Source organism: Pelophylax lessonae (genome assembly GCF_965119305.1).
Source record: "Pelophylax lessonae genome assembly, chromosome: 12".
NCBI lineage: Eukaryota > Metazoa > Chordata > Amphibia > Anura > Ranidae > Pelophylax > Pelophylax lessonae.
Genome location: NC_138779.1, coordinates 120764337 through 120783312, shown reverse-complemented (window position 1 = coordinate 120783312; position 18976 = coordinate 120764337). Strand labels below are relative to the sequence as shown.

Sequence of the window (18976 nt, the reverse complement as noted above, 5' to 3'; positions counted from 1 at the left end):
AGTTTCTGTCACATTTTAAGTTGTCAGTAAAAAATTAGCTCCATCAGTAATTTTTTCATGCTATGTCTGTAAAAAAAGTAATTGAGGGGTTGACAACACTGATTGACAGGTACTAAAATATCTGTTGTAAGAGGAAGGGGAGAAATCAACACTGTAAACAATAGCTGTGGTCATCAGAGTAATCACATGGTATCCAGCACCTCGTATTAGCTCTACAGTGTCTAAGTGTGCCAAGTCATCATTAGACAGCTTGGTACACAGCGAATACTGGGCAGAATGGCTGCCTGATGTCCAATGCCATTTATAAACAACATTGGGTAAATAATAAGGGTAAATTATTCACTAAGAAAGAACCCAGAATAATATAATGCCTATGTGCACATCATTTAATCACATGCGCTAGACACTATTTTTGGACAGGACCTGCAAAAGCAATTTCAAATTTAAGAAATCAACATTAAAGTTTGAATAATCCACTAAAGTCCCCAAAATACTGCAGTAACAGTATTTAATCATTTGTACTAGGCACCATTTTGAAAAAAGAACCCAAACCAACTATATTTTAATCAAGCTATCAACATTACAGTGTAATTAATTTGCTCAACAAAGCCTAAAATATTGCAATGCCTACATGCCCAGTATTGAATCACTAGAATTTTATTTGCTGAAAAAGTCCCTAAATACTGTAGTATCTACATATGCAGTATTTTACCACGTGTAATTGGCCCGTTTTGAAAAAGACCCAAATCAGCCACATTTAAAATACAAGAAAATAATATTATATGTAATTATTTCCTTGAAATAGTCCTAAAAATATTATAGTGTGTACATGCACAGTATTTTTTTATTTGTACTAGCCCTAGCATAAACTTGACCAGCAAAAGTTATTTATAAATCAAGAAATCAATATAAGAGTTCAGTTTAATCACTGAAACAAGCATCCAAATAATGAAGTGCCTACATGCAAAGTACTACCTCACTTAAACTAGGCCCCATTTTGAACAGGACCCACAACAGCCAATTTAAAATCAAGGATTCAACATTAGAGTGTAATTATTTTACTGAAAATACCCCAAAACTTTAGTGCCTACACACACAGCATGTGATCACTTGTACTATGCCTTATTTGGAACAGGACCGACTACAGTAGTTTTAAAATAAAAAAAACATTAACATTACAATACAAATTATTCCCTGGAAAAGGTTTTCACAGTACAGTGGTTTCTACATCCACATTTTTTAATCACTTGTGGGAATCACCATTTTGAAAAGGACTCAATCCAGACAGTTTTTAATCAAGAAATCAACATCACAGTGTAAATATTTGCACACTACATGCACAAAATGCACAGTATTTAATCACTTGTACTAGGTCCCATTTTGAACAGGACTCAAAAGAGCCATTTTATAATCATAAAAAATTAACATTAGAGGGAAATTTCACTGAAAATAGTCACAACATATAATGCCTACATGTACAGAATGGCATTACTTGTAATATTCCCCATTTTGAATAGGACCCACAAAAGGCAATTTACTTTATAAAATTAACATTTTAAATGGGACCCAAACCAGGTTTTAATCAAGAAATTAACAATACATTGTAAAATTTTTCTGAATAAAAAGCCCCTAGGATTTTGCAGTGCCTACTTGCACAGTACTTAACTTGTAATGTACTCCATCTTAAACATGACCCAGAACAATAATTTTAAAATTAAGAAAGCAATATTAGAGTTTAATTTATTCACAGGAACACAGCCAGCTCTCAAAGTGTAGTGCCTTTCTACACAATACTTAATCACTTGTACTAAGCCCTATTTTAAACAGGACCAAAAAACAGCAATATTATTATCAAGAAATCAACATTAGCGTGTAATTATTTCTCTGATAAAAGACCCCAAAAGAAGGCCTGTGTGCACAGTATGCACAGTATGTAATCATGTGTGCTAGGTCCCATTTTAAACAGGACCCACAACAGCCATTTTAAAATCATGAAATAAAAAAAATGTGAGAATATTTAGCTAAAAAGTGAGTAGGTACACAGTATTTATTCACTTTGATCAGGACACTTTTTGAACAGGAAAAACACCAGCCATTTTTTTCAAGAATTCAACATTAGATTGTATTTATTTTACAAAAAAAGCCCCCATAACATATCAGTAGATGAATGATATTTAATCCCTTTGACTTGGCTGCTTTTTGAGCAGAACCCACACCAGCTAGTTTTTAATCAAGAAATTAACATAAGCTTATATTTATTACACTAAAAAAAAAATGTCCCCATTCACATAGCAAGACATAAAAAACAAAAATTGCAACTTACCTTTTTAGATGCTCCATTCTTAATTAGGAGGGGGCTGGGCAACTGTGTTTGCCAAATTTAATGCTGTCTGTACTGAACAGACAGATCTTAATTGTCAGTTGTAACTGGATTTGAAAACGTCTCTATCCTATTAATGAAAGATGTAAAAGCTGGGCTTCGTGAATTGCATGGTGATGGGGATAGATTTAGGACAGGTTCATTCTGACATTGTTAAAAAAAAAAAAAAAAAAAAAAATGTTATGCATGTTGTGTGAATGAGAACACCTGACATATGGTGGGGTTTTCTCCAATGTGACTGCAAAAGCTGACAAATGCTTTAGGCAGCAGTACTGGTAAAATAACAGCAACTATATCTCCATGAAAACTCTTTGATCACTCTTTGATCTACCCAATCTGACAAAAGTCTGTCAGTTACTCTAAGTATAGATGTTTTCAGCAGCAGTAATCACCTCTTCCTTAAAAAAAAAAAAAAAAAAAAGGCAATGTCTATCTACCACGTGCCTCCTCCAACATATATAACAAAGGCTGCTGGGAACAAGACCTTTAATAGGTAGGAGATCAGAAACATTTCAAAACCCTCAGAATTGGCCCTTTTAATCAACCCGACAACAGTTTAGAGGCCAGGAACTGCATTGTTGGTAATTAGTTGCTATGGGCATGAATGGCTGTATTAGTTTGCCATTTCCTGAAACTGAGAATGACTTTGTTTCAAGTCCAATTCATGGTTGAACAAATGCAAAACACATTCCGAATATAATCTGATGTAAATAAAATGTGGTGGTAATCATGATGTTATCTTCTTTTCAGGCCATTTTATACGAGATGGACAGCAATTTTGGGAAAATGCAAACTGCTCTACAAGATGCCGTTGCCTTGATTTAAATAATGAGATATCTTGTCAAGAGTCAATCTGTGGCCCATATGAAGTCTGTGAACCCAGGGAGAAATATTTCCAATGTCTACCTGTTGAGAGCAGTACATGTGTAGTGTTTGGAGACCCTCATTACCACACATTTGATGGACTCCTTTTCCACTTTCAAGGTTCATGTGCTTATTTACTTGCAAGAAATTGCTTAACAGGGAATCAACTTCCCTTCTTTAGTGTTGAAGCTAAAAATGAAAATCGTGGAGCATCCTTAGTATCATGGCTAAAGGACATTTCTGTGGAGGTGTATGCCCATAATATTGTCATTCCCAAGGGAAGCTTTGGAAAAGTAAAGGTAAAAATACTTTTAATAGCTTTTTGAGGGAGATTTGCTTGATACAAATATATAATCTCTACTGTTTAAATAAATGTAGTTTGGCTGTTCCTACAGAGCGCTGTCCCACCAACCCAGGTCCCACAAAAACGTAGCTTTAGCCGTTATACTGACCAATTATGGATTAAGGCAGAATGAATTACAACAATGTCTCTTGATTTGTCCACTTCCTCAAAAGTGATTATTGTTATAGCCTAGCAAAAATCAGTGTGTTCTCCCTGCGGGAATGGCTTCCCCCACCCCACTGCTGGAAGAACACAATGGCTCCACGGGAGGGATTCCCCCTTCAAGACTGACTGTATTGATGGGGGAATCAAGCGATTTTCTCCATCTATGGCTGGCATTACTCCATAGCCACCTCCTAAACATTACACTGCAGAGAGAGCATTTTTAGGCAAATAAAAAGTGGCTGAAGGAAAGAAAATGACATAAAGTATGGCCAACCTAAGTGTAATTTTCAAATTAACCTTATCTCTAGCTGTCCTTTTACAGCTTAGGTCAGTTGTACTTTACTTGGTCTCTTAGGCTGGCAATAGACAGTGTTCTTTTCTTTCCTACAACCACTGGTTGTACTGAAGTTGATTGATGGATCCACTTCAATATAACCAGCCTGCCCGAATGTGGATCGAAATTCGGCCGGTTCCTGATTACTTTTATCTGCCTTTGTCCAGCTTTAGGCTAGCCATTTACAGATTTCAGTTTGACTGGCAATTTTCCACCTTGCTTCTTAGATTTTTCAATTGAATTTTGCTGAGTCGGATGATACCAAAAAGGCCACCGATGGTTAGAACTTCATCCGATTTAGCAAAAATTTCCTGAAATTTGAGCCATGTATGGCAGGCTTTAATATGTTAATCCTTTACAGAGGAAAAACTTTCCTAAATTTTGACATGCAGTGCAGATATCTGTTGTTGAACTGAATGATTCTGATGTAAACGTGATAAAAATGCAAACGAGAAATCATGACATTACAAAGAGGATTTTTTTCACTGGAAGATAAATATTCTCCTATGAGGTTCAGCGAAAAGACAGCGCCACTCTGTGCTCCCTATAGAAACATATGGGGAGATGCAAATTAATGGCAAAGCAACAGGTGTGATTTAATGTCCGGTCCCCTGTTAGCACATGCTTAAAGTGAAACTTAACTTTATCTGAGCATGACAAACTGAAGACACTATTTATTTTTTAATGTCCACTGCAAAACCACTAATCCATCCATGTCTCTAGTATTTCTAGCTCTGGCCATCTTGAGTAAGGGCAGATTATTCCATGTAGCATTTACTTCCTGGAATTCATCTGTCCTTAGCTCAGGCATGCAGGCAGGAGGGTGTTCTTAGCTGAGAAAAGTTCCTTCTCCCCCCTCCTCCATATGAAAGTAAAAAAGGCCACAAAGACTCATGGGATGTATCACATAATTTTGCCCTAGGCCAGAAACCTGAAAAACAACGAAAAGTAACAAAAAAGGTTAAAACAAGTACATTTAATATACTTTCCTATACATTTACTAAATCTAGTAGCATAAGGATTCAAATAGTTATTGCTGATTGAGAGAGTTTATTCCTGCTTTTACCTATCCTTTGCTGGCCTTCCATGCCATGCATCTGCCAAGAGTGAAGGAAATACCTGGTATTTATTTTAGCAGAGATTTTTACTATTTGACACAGCAGTCTGCCAGGAATGTGTTCATTTATCATGGCAATAATAATCTAGGATCATAAAATGGTCAAAAATTGCAAAAGAAATGTTATCTTTCAGAAAAATGAACCTTGAATACCATTAATGTTTTGAGTAAATGCATTTCTATTAGTAGACTACAGTTTTTTCAACCTAAGGGCATTACCTCAATAAGATGAGACTGCAGTTCCTACTTTCTTTTTTTCTAGTGTGCTCAAAGTCAGATAAGGGTTTTTTGATACACATCCTCGTGAATTTACTTCAACAACTAGAATCGTTTGGCTCCATTTGCAGTCTGTTAGCATCTATGGCAAATGTCCAGCTATTTCTTCCAAATGGTTTTTTGTTACATTCTGTAACTTAAGGGTTCATTAGGGGTAACAAGAACAGAAGAGAAACAGAAAAGTGGGTTGAATTCTAACCAAATGATTATACAAAAACAGACAAAGAGGGCTTTAAAAAATATGCTTTAAACTGGAAGACATTTAACACCCTGAGTCAATTATCTGAAAGATGCGATAGCGAGCAGTAAAGAATTTAGAGACGGATTTGTCTATATTACAGTCTGTCCACCATGGAGAATCTCGCCAAAATCTAGAAAGACAAATTAAGCTAAAGTGAATAATTTGATACAAAATACAACTCACCTCTGCTTGGATCTTTTGTCAAATTTGTAATATTTACATTTTTTTTTATGAAGTTACTGTGTTAAACCTAAGCAACTGAGAAGATTATGGCTGGATTTTCAAATGGAAAGAGGTCAAATTTAAAGTAAGCTGTCACTGAATATACTGTTCCTGAAAAGTCCTAATATTTGGGAATAGGTACCAGTGCCTGCATAAATCTGTATATGGCCTTAAAGTATCTTGTTTTTGAACCACATTCTTCCCTACTTTGCACATCAGTAAGAATTGGGCCTTGACTTCTTTTAAGGAGCTCCTTTAAAGGAGCTCCATCGTATTTTGGGTCAGCACAATGTCTTTCAGGGGATCTCAGGCTGCAAAGAAGATCAATTATAGGTACATGCAATAAAAAAAAGAAAAAAACTAAAGGAAGTTCCATGTAATGAATTTGTATAATATTGTATCATGAATTTAATTTTGCTAAGAGCCTCATATTATCTTAAATGTCCAAGACTCACTTTTGTGTAAAACACTAAGAAGAAAATGAAGAAAAGGGTAAAATTATACTACAATTAACAATGGCTGACATATTTTTGAGCCATTTAAGACTATGCCTCATTTGTAGGTATAAATGATAAGTATACTGTATCTACTTACATTTGGGACCATTGGAGCCCATAATTAAACCAATTAAGTAAAAAAACACAAATGGTGAGTTGACCAATGCACCATCTGTGTTGTGATGAGCTATAAATATGTGTGTATGAAAAAGTCTCTGAGAAAAAAAAAAAACACTTTTAGTGACCTGAGATTCTCAAAGAGCAACCACATTCTGATTCCTGCCAAATTGATGTCCCTACAAGCCAAGACATGCCATCCATGATCAGGGAAATTTCAGCAGTTCATTTAAAAGCTATATGTAAACTTCGTGGCTATACAAAGTACATTGCATTTACATAAAAGTACTGTGCTATTTACATTTTGAATGATCTCAGTAGCATCTCAAACTGATGCCATTGACACAGACTTGGCTTTCTAAGTAGTGGGGTTTTATACGTGTGGAGCTTGTGTTGTTTATACAAACACTATTTACCCATTAATACGTGTCATATTTGCTTTACTACAGGTAAACAATCTGATATTTTCACTTCCAATAATTTTAGAACATGGAGCCATTAAAATATACCAAAGTGGACTCTCAACTGCTGTGGAAACAGATTTTGGACTACTAGTGATGTATGATGGAGAACATTATGCTTCTATATCAGTACCTGGCACATACATCAACTCTACCTGTGGTATGTGTGGAAACTACAACAAGAATCCTGAAGATGATACCCTCCGCTCAGATGGAAGACCAGCTATATCTGTCATAGATCTGGGAGATAGCTGGAGAGTGTACCATCCAGACTGGAAGTGTTCCTCTGGGTGTGTAGATAACTGCAGCATATGTGATTCAGCAATGGAGTCGCTTTATTTTACCTCAGAATACTGTGGGTTTATTAACCTCACAGGGAGTCCACTGTGGGAATGTGGCACTGTAGTGGATCCCACTGCCTTTGTTCACAGTTGTGTATATGATCTTTGTGGTTCTCGAGACAATGGCACTAGCCTTTGCCAGGCAATCCAGGCTTATGCACTTGTTTGTCAAGCACTAGGGATTACTGTTGGTGACTGGAGAACACAGACTGGATGTGGTGAGTAAAAATATGAACCTTAAATTGATATATATTATTTATCATGACTGTTTAAATACAACAAGGCCGAATGGCATTCTGAATGTAATTAGCAATGAAGGTGTGCACACCACTTCTTTCAACACCATTAATGACCAACAATAGATTATATTTAATTGTGCTTAAACCCATAGACAGTGTACCAATTTGTTAGTACAATAGTTTTATATATATAGAGAATGCACAACAAAAATGTTGTAGCAATATACTTGTATTAGACATATACATACAATTATAAAATAGGTACAGATATCCAAGTATGTCATATCACATCAAGCCTAATACAACATTCTCTCCACTGTTAATTTCAACCAACAAAAATACATGCATGTTTATAGGTACAGTGAGCACCACCTAGGTCAAATAGCTATATGTACAGTGAGTACCACCTGTGTCATCATATCATTGATGTTCAGAAATACATAAAGGAATTTAGCACCCAAAATGGAATAATGGGAAGGATAGCTGAGCCAGACCCTGGTGAAAAGAGAGAAGAGGAAGAAAAATGCAACGTTTTGGGGGTGTAAGACCCCCTTTCTCAAAAACGTCCCGCCTAACTAACCAGCTAAGCTCATGTTCCATATATACAAGGGCTATTACTAGCAGCTACTCCCCTAGCCATCTATGTGTGAAATCACTTCTGTTCCTGTTTCTGGGAGTGTCATCACTTCTGGTTCCACCCTGCTCCCAAGATTGCCAACCACAGCATAACTGGACCATGTGCCAACCAGCTTCAGATAAAGCAAACTCCACAGGGGGCAGGGTGTAACCTAGCTTGACTAAGGGCAGCAAAATATAAAGAATAAAAAGATGCATATAGTGTGGTACAATTATTCCTTGGCAAAAACTCACAATCTAAAATATAAAATATAAAATAACCAAAATTAGAAAAGCAGCAAGTGTACACCGGCTACTAGAACAAGCAATGTGCACCCAACTTAAGACACTCTACACATATTTAATACAAATATTTATATAATATAAAAAGAAAACAGTAAATAATACATACAGTATATACAGCAGAGACAAAACCCATCTTTATAGCTGGCCATACAACATGTAATTAGACCTTTCAATATCTGCCCAATCCCACACTGGCTAATACAGACTGTGCATTAGGTAGACTAATCTATGCAATATTTTTAATAAGAAACGGGCAACCTGAGCACTATAAGGTAAATGATGGATTTAAAGGAGAGCATCAAATCTGATTATACAATGTATGGCCAACGTACGTTGGCACCATACCACATCAAGGAAACACTGTAAAGTTGAATTCTACATTACTACCTTTTGGGTATAACATGTCTAGTGTATAAATCCAAAATAATCCCTCTGGTAATACCAGCCTAGCCAGGTCCCCCCCTTCCTTGATGGATATTTGACTTCCTCAATTACAGTGAACTGTAATTGTGAGCTGTTGTGATTTGCATTTCCCGCCTCACTTCGCTTCTGTGTTCACCAAATCACAATGAAATCTCACATGAGGTTTGTCCAACATATGCCTGTCCACAAGGACACTTGCGAAGATATATCACATGGCTGGAAGAGTACTATTTCATTAGAACATATTTTCTGTTCTTGGGTGTGTAAGCATGGCATTCTGAAACCGGAAGGGTAGTTTATCATACTTTCTAAAGCTAATGTAAAACATATAGACAAGGCACCCTAAAAGGTCAAACAGGATTTGTACCATATATATTGAAAATAGTTTTATTGTTAATGTCACAATAAAGAAAGAAAAACAAACTAAATATCCATGTACTTAGATCCAAGTCCAAATATATTTTTTAGTCAGTAGTGTTGGAAGCAAAATTTTAACAATGGAGGAACTGTAAGTCTCCCTTCTAAATAAGTTGGTGGTGATGGCAAAGTTTGTAAACTAGCGTAATGTGGTTTTAACTTAAACTGAAAACAAAATCTTCGCTTCAGCTCCTCTTCCTCTCCTCTTCCTCTCCTCTACTTACCCTCCAGCCATGTTGATTACCTAATTTTGGTGGTCATAGAGATCATATGATCATTGGATATGCAAGCATATTCAGTGGTGACTGCTCCAAACAAAACAAGGTGGATAAACCACCTATCTCCTGCGCTCAAAAACGCAGACTCCTTGACTGCTCTGCCCACGGGACTTTCCAAATGGCGTCTTGGATGGCTAGGATCCTGCTGCATTAAAGGACTGGGGCAGTCCAACAATACTGCAAACAAGAAACACAAAGATAGGCGCACTGACCTAGCGCATTAGCCTCAATATAGGCTTTTTTGTTAAAACATAGAAATGGCTACTCACAAGCAAAGGTATAAATCAATTACATCGGACTCAAATTCTTGAGTATCGAGAGTAGTCCATATGAATGTCCCTTGTCCTGTTAGGATGACGGCTGACGCCTTTCAAGGCATACCAATGGTGACTCTAGTGGTGACTCTAGGAACAATAAAAGGGGGGGGGCATATAACATACCACAGTCAAAGCTAGGGGGGCACTCATAATTTTCACCACTATACCGTACCACTGGAAAAATTAAATAAGTATATATATATATATATATATATATATATATATATATATATATATATATAAAAAGTTACAAAATATGAGAGTAATGCAGTATGCAATGATACCTTTTTATTGTACTAACCTAACATCTAAAAGACAAGCTTTCGAGAGTTGTCCTTTCTTCCTCAGGTATTGCTTCAGACCTGAGAAGGAGGAAAACTCTTTATAGTTTAAAGCAATTTCAGCTAACAGTTTACCCAGTAATAATAACCCGTAGTATTTGTGCCAGTTTACTCAATAATAGCCCCTAGTATTGGTGCCATTTTACACAGTAATAGCCCCTAGTATTGGTGCCAGTTTACTCTGTAATAACCCCTAGTATTGATGCCAGTTTACACAGTAATATCCCCTAGTACCGGTGCCAGTTCACGCATTAATAGCTCCTAGTATTGGTGCCAATTTATGCAGTAATAGCCCCTAGTATTGGTGCCAGTTTTTGCAGTAATAACCCCTACTAATGGTGGCAGTTTTAACAGTAATAGCCCCTAGTATTGGTGACAGTTTACGCAGTAATAGCTCCTAGTATTGGTGCCAGTTTACACAGTAATAGCCCTTAGTATCGGTGGCAGTTTATGCAGTAATAACCCATATTATTGGTGCCAGTTTACGCAGTAATAAAGCCTAGTATTGGTGCTAGTTTACGCAGTATTAAAGCCTAGTAGTGATGCCAGTTTACTCAGTAATAACCCCTATTATTGGTGCCAGTTTATGAAAGAATAAATCCTAGTATTGGTGCTAGTTTATGCAGTAATAAAGCCTAGTATTGACGCCATGCTCTCAGCTCGGAGGAGGTAGGGAACAATAGTGAGACCTGCCAACCACAGTGATGAAAGTGTTAAGGCCAGCCATGACAGTTGCGGCGGTCTTAACACTTTTATCAACTTCATGGGAGATTTTTATGATTTCCCCACGGGTCTCCTGATGTGCTACGGTAACCGGGATTGCTTACCTCCTCCACACACTGTGGGAAAACTAAGGGGAAGGCTACTACATTGCACCTCTCCATCAGGGACTAATGCCCCTACAGCAGGGGTGCCCAACCTTTTGAGGAGTGAGGGCCACTTTAGCAACTTGGTAACTAGTCCCAGGCCACAATGAGCAGAGCGGGCAGATAACAGGTCCATTTCCACTCAGCAAATGCAGAGCAGACACGGACACAGCCTGCTCTAGTCAATAGGCCCTCAAATCCAATCTGCCCAGACAAAAGGGGATGGATCCCTTTCTGTTTTTTAAGTCTATCGGATTGGAGATATGCGGGTGTAAACGGACACAAGTCTGTTTACATCTGCCGCTCTATAGAGGTGAACGGAGTGTCTGATTGGGTCCAGCTAAAAAACAGACAGGCAGACCCGATTGGATCAATTGTGTGAATGGGGCCTAAGGCTGCTTTCACACGGATGCACTGCGGTTTACCTCAACTGACCTCAATCTTCACGTCTTCCTCAGGATTCCCGCAGGTATCGCTGGCTGCTGCTGCCCCCCAGGTGGGTTTAGCTGGTGGCTGCTGTTGGCTGTCCACTAGGGTTGGTACTGCTGGCTGGTACTGTTAATGGGTACTTCTGTTGGGTACTGCTGGCTGGTGCTGCTGGCTGGTACTGTTGGTGGGTACTGCTGGCTGGGACATCTGGCTCCTCTAGACACCAATGGAGATGTGACAGGAGCAGTGCTAGAAATTGCTCCTCTCACAGGCAGAGTGCATTTGATATCACTCCGCCTGTGACCGAAGCTGGAACTATACAGGAAGCATTGGCTCTGCTTCCTCTAGTGCCGGTGTAACGTTAGAATTCCATACCCCGTGAAGAAACCATACCCTCGTCACTTCCGGTCTGAAACAGCTGAGCAGCGCAGCAGTGCGCGTGCTCAGAGCCCCGGATACGCAATTGAACATCAAAGAATCAGAGAAGTGCGCATGCTCGGTGGGCATGAAATTATCACGACACTGTGTCTAATGTTATACTTGCGGCGGGTAGATTAAAACAGTTCGGCTGCAACATCAATCATCTCCTCTGCTATCGCTGTAACTTCCCTCATCTCCGGTAATAAATATAAAAGCGGCGGCGGGTGTATGAGATGTAAATGACGGCGATCGCGGCTCCGTGATCCGCTTTTATATTTATTACCGGAGATGAGGGGAGTGACAGGGGGAAGAGCGGAGATGATTTATGTTGCAGAGGGGCTGTTTTAATGTAAGCGCCGCAAGTTTAACTACCGTGAGAAATCCATACCCTCCGTAGGTGCACCGGAAGTGACGAGGGTATGGATTTCTCACAGGTATGGTTTTTTCACGGAACACCGGCTCCATTCTTCACAATAATGCTCGAGGATGGCGGGTCAGGATCCCGCAATCTGGGCTTACCAACCCACCATCCTAGAGCAGGAGGTGGTATCCTGTTGGGGGGGCACATGGAGGTGTACAGCTTAATGTTGGGGGGCCATGGCCCCCTCTGGTCCCACCCTAGTGATGCCATTGGGCATATTCCAACAATTAGAAGGTGTAAAGGTGTTTGTTTTTTTTGTTTTTTTACAGTATACTGGCATAAACATGTTGCATAAATGCTCAGGCTGTCTGTGCACTTATGTTCATAGTTATAACTTTAGAAACTGGGAGTAGTCAAGATAATTTTACCTCCAGAGGAACAATTGATATCAGATAAGTTCAGACTTGTCCAGTCTATTCTCCTGCCCATAGGATGGTTAACTGGTGTTGCTTTTTCTGTCACCCAGTCTGGCTTAAAATGGCTTTATTTAATGACCCCAACCTCATATCTATGGCCAGATAATCGGTTCTATTATAGCAACTCTCAAAAGGCCAAAATAGTAATAGTGGTTCAGGCTGAAATGTATACCTTTCTAACTTGCCAAATTGAAGAATATCTTACAGAAGTCCACTTTGATTTAACTTTTTAATGTTTAATTTGAAAATGTACTGTGTATATACCTGTCAGGTACTGGAATTGAACCTGGGACCTCTGCAGTGTCTGGTGGTGTCTCTGCTTGCTGAGCCACCTGGAATGCTGGCCAGTGCCCTGGACAATTCCTTGAATGATCCTGCCATAAATCTTAGTTGCCTTGAACCTTGAACTCTTTGCTCCTGCCTTGAACTTCCTGATTTAAGTCATGTCTCTGCACTTCCTGGTTGCCAGAATATTATGCCTTCTCCAGACAATATCTCGCTTTTGTCTCACTTTCTGCCATCCATATCTTTGCTACCATCGTTACCAACATTTGGCTTGCTCCTTGACTACGCTTCTGCTTAATACCAACCTGAAACTATGCCTTAACGACCTTTGGCTTGCTCCTTGACTACGCTTCTGCTTAATCCCAACCTGCCACTATTTGTTACCAACTTTTGGCTTGTTCCTTGACTACATTTCTGCTCGATCCCTACCTTCTATATCTGCTAATGGACCCTGGCTTGCTCACCTCATGGTGGGGGGATCCTTAGGACAGCGACCTAGAGCTAACACGCAACAAAATCTATCTCCACCATCAGGAGCTCTGGTTAACACCGGTTAGTACTTAGATTCTGCACCTCAGGTGAGCCTGCGTTATCTGCCAGGGTGACCTGCCTGTGTTCCTATCCTACTGGTTCCTGCATGAGCTTTTAGTGCTATAGCAACTGGTCTTCGAGCCTCACCCCTGATCGTGACAATACTGTATATAACTTCGATTCTCAAAGTCGAGAAAATTTGTTGCTTGTTTTTTTTTTTTTTTTAGAAATGATGAGTTTGTTCATGCCTTGCTCTGGTCTAAACCTGTATAGATTTGTCAAAGACTGATTATATGCAAAGAGCAAAGTTGCTTTTGTACACCTTTTGGTTGTGAACATAGAAAATGGTTGGCTGTGACAGGGAATACACTAAAGTTGGTCATAGACTGGTCCTTTTTTTTTTGTTCAGCCAGTGAGCAGATTGACAAATAGCAAACAAATTCCTCCATCCACACATGTGAGGCCACTTGCTGGAACATTGTATTCTGACAGCAGGACTTTCCACTGTCAGAATACAGTAATCAGTGGCTGCCACTGCTGACCGAAAACATTCCTGTTTGTCAAAAGTTGATCTAACAATCATCCGAACTTTGATCCATCTATGGTAGCTTTAGAATAAACTGTGTACTGTAACCTGTATATGGGATGCTTTACTCAAGTTGTCTAATAGTCAGCAACTTTAGTTTTAGTATGTGCATTTTATTTAATTGCTTAAAAGTCTTTGTAGCATCGGATTCTTATCCTGGGACTACTAATTCTCATAGCTGGTACAGCATTATTTTTATAACTTTACCATTGCTTTATGCTCTGCTATCTTCCTAATGGTTCATTAGTATTTGTGATGAAAAAAAGTGCATGTAGACAGAAAGTGATTAAAAGAGGTAAGAGTAGATAATCAGCTCTGAGATGTAAAAAGGATGAAAAAATGAACAAAGCAAATTTGGTAAATGTTTATTATATGCAGTGCTTTAGAAAATGAATTACCATCTATGTAGGGTTTCCATCTGTTATAGCTAAGGAGTCCAGTACTGTAAGACAAGAGTGGTCAGCACGTAGCCCCGATGCTGCCTGCTGTTTTTCTCTGCAGTCTGCAAACTGTCATCTGTTCCTACAATTTGTAAAAGGTAATTTTTATTTTTAGCTGGTACTCGGTGTAGGACAAAAGATTAAACAGGTTGTGTTAAACAGCCACAACAGGGCTTCCTATTACACCGGTCAACTACAATAGGCATATTCACTGGCTTCCAGATGGCTTGAAATACCAGTAGCTTTCCTGATTATATTCCCACATATGTACCTTTGAAACTTTTACTGGAATTTGTATTCACTGGAAAATCAACAATGAAGTCCAAGAATATAACAAAAATAAGGTACTAACATAAAAATCCCTTTTAACCAGAATTAATAACACAAATAAAGGGAAAACTGTCAAAATGTTTAACCCGATCACTGATGTTCTAATAGGAAAAAATCTAATAGGAAACAATTCAGTGCATAATCTGAGCAAAAAAGGGAACCAATCAATGGGACTTTTAAGGTATAACAATGATGACAGTTTTTTGAATTAATAAAATCTAAGATTTTATTTGATACCAAAAATGTTATTTGTATATAAAACAACACATAAAATAGTGCACTACTGTATATCTCCAAAACTGTATTGCAAAAAATGTGACAACAATGCAAATTCACAAAATAGGTCAATCTGCACAAATGCTGTAAAGATTATGATGTTAAAATCCCAACAGTATAGCTACAATTATCTACAAGTGTGTATATATATATATATATATATATATACTGTATGTGTGTGTATATACAATATCTCACAAAAGTGAGTACACCCCTGACTTTTTTGTTAATGTTTTATTATATCTTTTTATGTACTGGAGAAATTACACTTTGCTACAATGTAAAGTAGTGAGTGTACAGCTTGTATAACAGTGTGAGTTTGCTGTCCCCTCAAAATAACTCAACACACAGCCATGTCTAAACTGCTGGCAACCAGAGTGAGTACACCCCTATGGTGTCAAGTGTGTTTAACCGCAACCAGGTGAGGAGTACAAAGACAAGTGTGTCTTGCCTACTGTCAAGCATGGTGGTGGGAGTGTCATGATCTGGGGTTGCATGAGTGCTGCTGGCATTGGGGAGCTAAAGGTAATGCTGCAAAATAATGGTGGCCACACAAAATATTGATACTGTGGGCCCAATTTGGACACTTTAAGTTAGGGGTGTAAGCACTTTTGTTGCCAGCAGTTTAGACATTAATGGCTGTGTGTTGAGTTATTTTGAGGGGACAACAAATTTACACTGTTATACAAGCTGTACACTCACTACTTTACATTGTAGCAAAGTGTAATTTCTTCAGTGTTGTCACATGAAAAGATATAATAAAATATTTAAAAAAATGTTGGGGGTGCACTAACTTTTGTGAGATACTGTGTGTGTGATATATATATATATATATATATATATATATATATATATATATATATACCTCTATTTTGCCAAAAACACCTTGACAGTTTTCATGGATAATCCACTTCTTCAGGAGAAATATTGAGGAGAAATCTTAAAAATGCACCTAACTGTGGGTGCACCAAATAAAGTGTGTGTGGGGGGGGGGGGGGGGGGGCGGGATCTATAAAGGGTAAATAAAAGATGGGCCAAAAACTCCCCTGCTTGGTTCATGCCAGAACTCTCAAAAATTGCGAAAGTTCGAAGCCGAATAACGAACCCCATTAAGGTCTATAGGACCCGAACTGGAAAAAACAAAAGTTCCCATTTTAAGGGCTTAGATGCAAGTTGTTGGGCATACAAAGAGTATGTGGGTCCGGGTACTGCCCTATGAGACATATATCAATTCAAAAAAGTTTGTAAAAACATCATTATTAAATAAGCAGTGATTTACTGATGCTTAAAGTGAAACAATAAACATGAAAAATTCCTTAAATTAAGTTCCTGGGGTCCCTATAGTCTGCCTGTAAAGTTACGCATCTGTACCATGTATAGAACCTGCTGCAGAAAAAATGCCATTTATAAAGGCAAAAAATGGCATTTTCCCCGCAAGTTTTCTTTGTTTTTTAAACAACGGCTTGGGGAGCTGTATGTATGATGGGGCCACAATTTAGGGCACTCAGAACAAGATTAGATTGTTTGGATAAATTCTGATGTCTATTTCACAGACTTTGGATAGAAGTAACATGTGTGGAAGAAATTGGGCTTTGGGTGTTGGCGTTGCCTTCGTACCATAATCCTATAGAGGTACTCTTGATGAAAGCAAGAATTGTCCTTGCTGTAAAAAATGTAAATGATATGCATCTATCAAACAGGTGTGGAAAAATTGGTCCTTGAGTGTTATTTGTGCCCATGAAACCTATACTAAAAGGTACTTCCAGGTAAAATCAAAACCCTCTACTCTTGGTGATGGCTCATCACTTGAACACCAAAAGTCTTAAAACTACCTTTTCCACGAGACTGCAACCTGGCAGAGTATGGAAAGGGATTACAAAAATGCCTGTTTAAGGTGTCTTCAAGATATTGCATCCTCTGCTCCCTCTGTGGGGAAGGGATGAGTTCTGAGACTTTTCCCTTGTAACGGTGGTCAAGGAGGGTTGCTAACCAGTAGTGATCCTTCTCCTTGATGCCACAAATTCTCGGGTACTTTTGCAGGCTTTGAAGAATGAGGGAGCCCATGCACCGCAAGTTTGCAGAGGCATGAGAAACAACGTCTTCGGGTCACTGAGGATTACAGTATCTGAAACAGCCTCCTCCCTGCTACTACTCCCAAGGCTTCTGGAGATGGAAAACCACCTCTTAAGGTTTGACGTATGTCTTTCTCTGCTTCAATTCCTCCAAAACTGCAAGAATCCTCCTCCTCTTGTGTGTTCTGTGGCATCATAAGAATGGTGTCTGCATAAAGCAGGCCTTGAGAGGAAAGGAAGTCTTCCTCTTCCTCCAGCTGCTCTGCCATAAGTGTCCGGTCCATAATGCCATGCAGAGTCTGCTCCAGCTGAGCCAGCTTGAGGCTGTCGTTGTGCCATGCTTACACAGATACTCGTTGACGGCCCTCTGCTGCATGTGCTGCCGCTGCAGCATTGTCTAAGTTGAGTTCCACCTGGTAGGCATTTTACAAATCAGGCGGTTTATGGGCAGGTGGAATTCCCACTAAATTTCAGCCAACCAAGCACCGGCTGTGTATGACCACCTGAAATGGATACAGACTCTTCGGGCCTGCTTTAGCAGATATTCCAACCCTGGGTATCTGTTTAAGAAATGCTGCACTGCCAAATTGAGGACATGTGCCAGGCATGGCACATGTGTCAACTTTCCCAGTCTAAAGGCAGACAGGAGGCTAGTGCCAATACCGCACATCACCATTTCTGGCTCCAGCTGGTGTGGCGTGAACCACCTCTTGGCCTGACAGTGCAGAGCTGAAATAATCTCTTCTCCGGTGTGGCTCATGTCCCCTAGAAAGACCAACTGAAGCACTGCATGGCATCTTTTAGCCTGACTCATTGAATAGCCCGATGAATGTTTAGGGGTACTGGTGATTCACAGGACATTTGAGAAGAGGAGGAAGAGGAGATGGAGCTAACAAATCTCGCATCATCACCACCAGCGGTATGGAGATGTGGCAAAACAAGCTCCAGCAATGAGCCCTGTCCTCCATCCTTCTGAGTTGCATGCAGAGTTACCAAGTATGCTGTAAACAAAGTATATCATCCCTGACCATGCTTGCTGGACCACGTGTCAGCAGTAACGTGGACCTTGCGGCTGACTGCTTTGCCCAAAGATGCCACAATATTGCCTTCCACGTGATGGCTCAGAGCTGTAATGGCCTTACGTGCAAAGAAATAGTGACTGGGAACCTGTCATTGTGGTACAGCACATTCTGCAAATTCACGGAAGGCGGCAGAATCCAACAGATGGAAAGGCAGGAGTTGTAAAGCCAGCAGCTTTGACAAGCTTGAATTTAGACACTGGGCATGTGGGTGGTAGTGACTGTATTTTCATTTTTTTCCCTGCAGCAGCAAAATTTGACTGCTATAGTCCACAGCTAGTGGTGTACTGCTGGCAGACGTGCTGCAAAGACCTGTGACACCCTTTGCGATACCATCATCCCTGTCAATGGAGGCTGCTGAGAGGTCATGAGATATAGTGGGGGTAGACCTGAAAGGTGAGGAGTGAGGAGGAGCAGAATTGTGCCCCTTTTGTGTGGCTTTGTAGCTGATGTTTTTGCCACATTTTTTCTGCTTGAGGCAAAGTTTGCAAATTCCAACAGTGCAATCGGCTGCAAATGTGCTATAAAAGG

At 39.4% G+C, this 18976-nt stretch overlaps 1 protein-coding gene across 1 annotated transcript in view; it reads left to right on the top strand.

The window, feature by feature from the left end:
* Positions 1 to 18976, top strand: part of LOC309568220 (alpha-tectorin-like) — a gene marked incomplete at its 5' end in the record, with an annotated part of 138703 nt that overhangs the window by 29509 nt on the left and 90218 nt on the right. The window contains 2 exons of the mRNA XM_082273880.1: positions 3131 to 3543; positions 7006 to 7576. Coding sequence (XP_082130006.1) covers positions 3131 to 3543; positions 7006 to 7576 — 984 coding nt within the window. The remainder of the gene's footprint in view (positions 1 to 3130; positions 3544 to 7005; positions 7577 to 18976) is intronic.